At 32.9% G+C, this 6000-nt stretch overlaps 1 protein-coding gene across 1 annotated transcript in view; it reads right to left on the bottom strand.

Annotated features, from left to right (window-relative positions):
• Positions 1–1519: 1519 nt before the first annotated feature.
• Positions 1520–6000, bottom strand: part of ZBTB1 (zinc finger and BTB domain containing 1) — a 29364-nt gene continuing 24883 nt past the window's right edge. The window contains exon 3 of the mRNA XM_080809789.1: positions 1520–3523. Within this exon, the coding sequence (XP_080665915.1) occupies positions 3487–3523 (37 nt within the window). The 3' untranslated portion in view covers positions 1520–3486. The remainder of the gene's footprint in view (positions 3524–6000) is intronic.

Here is a 6000-nt window from a genome sequence, read left to right as displayed (position 1 = left end):
TATAAATAGTAGGGTGTTTCAAAATACTTTTAAAATCCAAAGACTGAAGCTCCACACAGTCTGGAAGAAAAAAGAGCTTTAACAAATGTCAAACCCTCTAATTAATCCCCAGTACCCAGAAAAGTACATAGAACACAGTAGTGATTAACTAGCTCAGTGTTTATTAAAAGTGGCCTGAGGCACATAATAACCAAAAAATTGGAAATAATAATTTCATTTTTTTCCTGTATAAGGGGAAAATTCTCTGCCTACCTCTTATATTTCTGTATTAAATAATACTTAAGAGACCAAAAATTAAAACAAACTCACATCTGAAAATACTTGTACTAGAGATACAAAGATAAGTAAAATGAGGTCTAAAACTACGTGCCTGGGTAGTCAGGCCTACCATAAGGGGACTGAGTAAGAATGAATTTTTCCAAAATTACCATGGAAAAAAATGTATGGATTTTCTGGAATGCTCTCAATTCCTACCCAGACACAACTTTTACAAAGGTTGTGGATTAAAAACAAGACAACAACAACAACAAAGGGTTGTGGATTGTTTTGAGGAAGCAGTGTTGGCCTAAGGAGAAGTTAAGTGGCAGCTGTAATTTGAGGACCTATGAGCAAACTGGAATTGAAGATCTCTATAAATACTGCCAACTTCTCTTCTTTAGATGTACCCTGTTACAAAATATTTCTCCAGTCACCTGTCACTATAGGAAAAATTTCACCACTGTTTCTTTTAGTCTTGAAAAACTCAGTCTTTAAAAATTACAGTGAAACTGTAGAGACACAGTGGCCTGCAGGAGGACACTTCCTGGTATGGAAGGCTAAGACCGGAACCTAGAAGAGAGGTTTTCCAGAAGTGAATTTGTGAAAATAACACTAATTGTGCCACTTCAGTTTTGCCCAGCACCAACTTCGAGGATAGTCTTGTGGACTAGTCCGACCCAATATTGTTGTAATTGTTAATATTTACTAAATTCTGTGCAATTATCTCAGTCATATTTGGGAACTGAACTGAAATGAAGAGAATACTCTTTGCTGATCACTTTGGAGGGGGGGAACTTATTAAACTCTCAACCTGGAAATAAACAAAATGAATTGTATTGAGAAGGAAGTTATTTCTCTGAATAAGTTGTTATTTTGAAAAATAAACCCTCTGAAAGAAATAAATACTATGTCAGTGGATTTTTTTTATAAATAATTATATCTTTTTATATTGTGAGGAAACCTAATTAATTTGTTGCCACCCGTGTTTGTCATGAGATAATACTTTTCTAATCATTCTGTAGAGAAGAAACCAGGATTTGGTAATAGGAATTTTAGTTAATTTGTTTTGTGCACTTAAAACAATTTTTTTTTTTTTTAAAGTAGGCTCTATACCGTAGTGTGGAGCACAACATGGGGCTTGAACTCAAAACCCTGAGATCAAAACCCAAGCTGAGATCAAGAGTGGAACAGTTAACCAACTGAGCCATCCAGGTACCCCTGTTTTGTGTACTTCTTAAGTTGCTCAGGAACACAAAAATTCGCTGTATCAGATACTTTATTATTTTTGTATCAGAGAAAGGAAGGAGTTGATAATAACTTTTCACACAATTTTGTAAAAGAGCCAGGTTGAAAAAAAAAACAGTATAAATAAAAGTAATATACAGACAATTTAACTTCTGAACATAGAGGAGGAAATTTTATTAGGTAAAAGCAATGGATTGAAAAAATGTTAACAGCAATTTTCCCATGTAACTCAGTAACTCCGTTTTATACTGATATACAGAAAATAATCACATTATAGAATGCACTTATATCACTTATAATTATTGTAATTCATTACATTTGTAGTTTAGTGTAGTCACAATTCAAGTCATGTTCCTTTTCTGAATCTGCTTCTACCAGTCAGTCAAAAATTATTAGTTGAATCTCAACTTATATTGATCTGGCACATTTAATTATCAGTAATCTTTAATCTTGTCTGCTTCCTACTTTTTAGAAGTCTGCAGTTTTATATGGTTCCCAGAGATTAGCTATAGTTTTTAATTTTGTTTTTGTTTTTTAGAATGTAACACTTTTCTAAACTTATTTCTCTTGAAGCAGTTGAATTCATATGAATTTCAAGTCTTTAGTGGATTTCTCTGCTCCCTTCCAGTCCCTATACCTACTAATCACATTCTAACTAACTTTATCTAAATTTTTGCTAGTCTAATTAGTAGAATGAATATTCAAGTTATCATCCCACTTTATACCTAGAGATTTTAAATGACTTTACTTCTGCATATACTATTATGTATACCCTTAGATTTCTTTATATAACTCTTTATTAAAACATTTGAAGAAACAGGCATAAAAACAAAATAAGCATTTCTGAAAATATATAACATGATATTGCATAAGAAACAAAATAATAATAATAATGAATTGGATAGACAGTTAACCAAAAGTAAAACTACAAGTATATTCACAATAAGGAAATAATACGGCTATAAGACTCATAAGGTTTGAGCATATACATATAAAACAAAGTATTTGAAGCCAGGTTAAAATCTCATCAAACATTTCATTTCTAGTGAAAGGTTTTTTAAAACATAGCAATTATTGTTTCACTCAATACTTAGTTGAAATTTATCTTGAAATGTGAAAGCTGAGAAATAATGGTATTATACATTAATACCAAGAATAAATATTTAACAGAAACTCATTCTACGTTATTAGATTATATTGCCAAATTCAGAGAAAAATAATGTGTCTTAAGATACATTCTTTTGGTTGTCTGTGTTTTATGAAAATCTACCACTATTGAAGTAATAACCATTTCTGTTTTTCCTTCAACTTAACAGGCTTAAAAGGGAACTTCATTAATCTTAATAATCAAGTTTGTGACTGGTATATACAGTGAAAAAGAGGAAAGGCAAATGTTACATTACAGTGAGTAATAACTAGATTATCTTTCCTTTGTAAAATATTGGTCTCACTTTTTTCCTCTGTACCCACATCTTTTTATTTATACTCTAAACTACAGATTTTGGGGTATAATTTTTTTAACTAACTATATTTCATAATATATAAACTGTGATTCAAATTATTTTGTTAGGATTATATGTGTTTACACAGATATGTTATTATCTCTTTATAATATATTTATAGTAGCCTAGCAAGCCCTTTGATTTCAGAAGGGACCATGGAAGATAATTAGCATATAAATTTTCATTTTAGTGTAGCTTTAACCATTGATGTCATATGAATATTCTAGTTACTTTTCTTTTAGCAGATTTTCCACAAATACTAGGAGAGTCACCATGAATCAATTTTGTCACAATAAAGTGATTCCAAAGTGATCTTTACTGAGTTTTCTTGGATCCTTGAAACTGGAACTTTTGGGATTGATGAGGTTTGTCAGGAAGACAGAAAAGATGGTGTCACTTCAGATCTGATATTCCTGGGTCTGGACTTAAAGATTATCTGTTGAAGATTGATTCTTCCCCATGTCCTCTCCAAATTCAGATCTCACTTCTCCAGAGGTTTAGAAGGCCCTATTTCACCACTGCCACACAGAAAAAGACAAAACTCAAGAAAAATAGTATTACAAGTTGACTGCTCTACAAGATACAACATAATTCTTAGGTCAGAATTCTATGGCTTTTGGCACCAGGCCAGCACAACATCACTACAACAAAGAATGGGAATAAAAGCACAGTTCCTGAGACTTAAGTTTATTTACTTTCTTCCTTAACGTAACTCATTGTACCTTTCAAATATGAGGTGTTCTTATTACTAATATAATTCTTCACCTTTAGGGGCATTTTCTTTTTTCTTGCATGAGTCAAGCTAGAATGGGTAGGACACATGCCACATGAAAAGACAGGAGGCCAGCCAGGTAGAGGACAGTAGGGAGGAAGGAAGCAATTAAGAGTCTTCCCTCAAATCAAATAATTTTACAATGTACTTTTACCTATTTAAATTATCTCTACGTCAAGGTAGGGCTCAAACTCACGAGCCTGAGATCAAACACCGTATGCTCTACCAACTGAATCAGCCAGGTGCCCCACAATGTACTCCAACTTGTTAATGGAAAACCTCTGGTTGAAAGAGCCAAGAAATTTAAAATTTCATGTTCTTTGTACTGAGTGCCTTCACCCATTAAGCTAACATTGTTTTCTTTAAATAGCAAATGTTGTACACACTGCAAATGAAAATAAAGTACACATTACACATACACTGAGGAGTTTTCCTTCCAGTTCCTAAGTTCATAACTCTCCTAAACTGCCCCAGTGATTCAGGGTAGAATTTTATTTTTTGCAACAACACTTTACCCTAATTTTTTAAAAAAAGTGATTGTCTCTTAAAATATTTTGTCCTAGGGGGGCCTGGGTGGCTCAGTGGGTTAAAGCCTCTGCCTTCAGCTCAGGTCATGATCCCAGAGTCCTGGGATTGAGCCCCCCATCGGGCTCTCCACTCAGCGGGGAGCCTGCTTCCCCCTCTCTCTCTGCCTGCCTCTCGGCCTATTAGTGATCTCTGTCAGATAAATAAAATCTTTAAAAAATATATTTTGTCCCACATTAGGGAATGCATAAGCATTTGAAAGAAAAGATGATTTTCATAATCTGGACAATTATATTTCTGTCATCTAAAAATGAGCTCTACTGATTCTGACTGGTATAAGCAATTGGTTTAAGTACAATAAAAACAAAATAATAGGCTGTCTACCTGACTGTATTCCTTTCTCAAATAGTAAGTACAGAGGGTTATGCAAATTTTCTCACATAAAACTGTTAATATTCCTAATTCTGAAATGAAATGTCTTTTACATATTTGTCATCCCCCTGGCTTTAGAGTTTCCTCTGCCTTCTTCTTAAAATGGTGATTAGTATATTGGTACATTCAATTCAAAACCAAGTACTGGATTGCAGTCTTTACACCATCTTTTTTGTCAGCAAATGAGTAAGATAATGAGAAATTATAAAGGCTTCCTGCCCCCTAGTGATCTGTGGTAGATTTTGATAGGAAGGATGAACAATTCTGTCACTACCAAAGGACCTCAATGATTTGGTTCTCCTAATAAAAGGAGTCAAATAGGATTTAAGTTTCTAAATGCTAAACTCAACTAAGCATCTGAATATAAACATGTAAGTGGTATTAAATTCATTCAAAATTAGCATGAGTTCACACACTGCTATTGTCATTTAGTTAATATTCATATTTACCAATACTCACAGACACAAAAATCCTTGCATTTTAAATCATTGCACCTTTGCCTTTTGCCAGCAGATAAATTTGTAGGTGGCTAAATTTCATCTGGTTTTAGTAGGAGACTCTACCCATATGTTACCAAGTAATATGTCCTTGAGTTTGATAGAAGGCAGTGAAAGTGGGCCACCTAAGTGATTATATAGACATCATCTATGGAGTCTTCATTAACTTATATTTCTCTTTTCACTTAAGAAATAACATTTGGAGATGGTAGAAAGATGACCATTAAAGTAGATTTTAATATAGCAGTAGTAAAACCTGTTGTATAGATTTTAGAAATCAGGCAACAGATGCATAAAGTTAAAATCAGATTGGGAGGGGGATTGATTCACTTAAAGCATTAAATGTTCATTTTTTTAAAGTTTGCTGCTAGGTTAGGATGCATAAATGGCTGTCATTTCCTGACATTATCTTTCATTTCTTTTTTGAGTAAGACTGTATAAGTTAACACAAAATATTTTTGGTAAATTGAATTATATATAAATAGCTAGAATAATTAACTTTTGTTTTTAGACAAACATATTACTCTATAAAATTTAATCAATCACAATATGGCAATTAGGGATTTTATTTTGTTTTTTACCCAAAGAAATGAAAATCATCTTACCCACATCATCTGTTAAGACAAAAAGAGGAAACTGGTTCTTCTGGGGCCCTGATTTTTTGGGGGGGATATTTTCAAATGATTTGAATTATTGAACTCATCAGTCTCATAACCAATAAAATGGTTATTGGTTGGAGATTAAAACTTAAAGATCAGGAATAGGGAAA

The sequence above is a fragment of the Martes martes genome, assembly GCF_963455335.1.
Source record: "Martes martes genome assembly, chromosome: 7".
NCBI classification, from domain to species: Eukaryota; Metazoa; Chordata; class Mammalia; order Carnivora; family Mustelidae; genus Martes; species Martes martes.
Note: the sequence above shows the minus strand (reverse complement) of the source record. Positions and strands in the feature narration are given on the sequence as shown.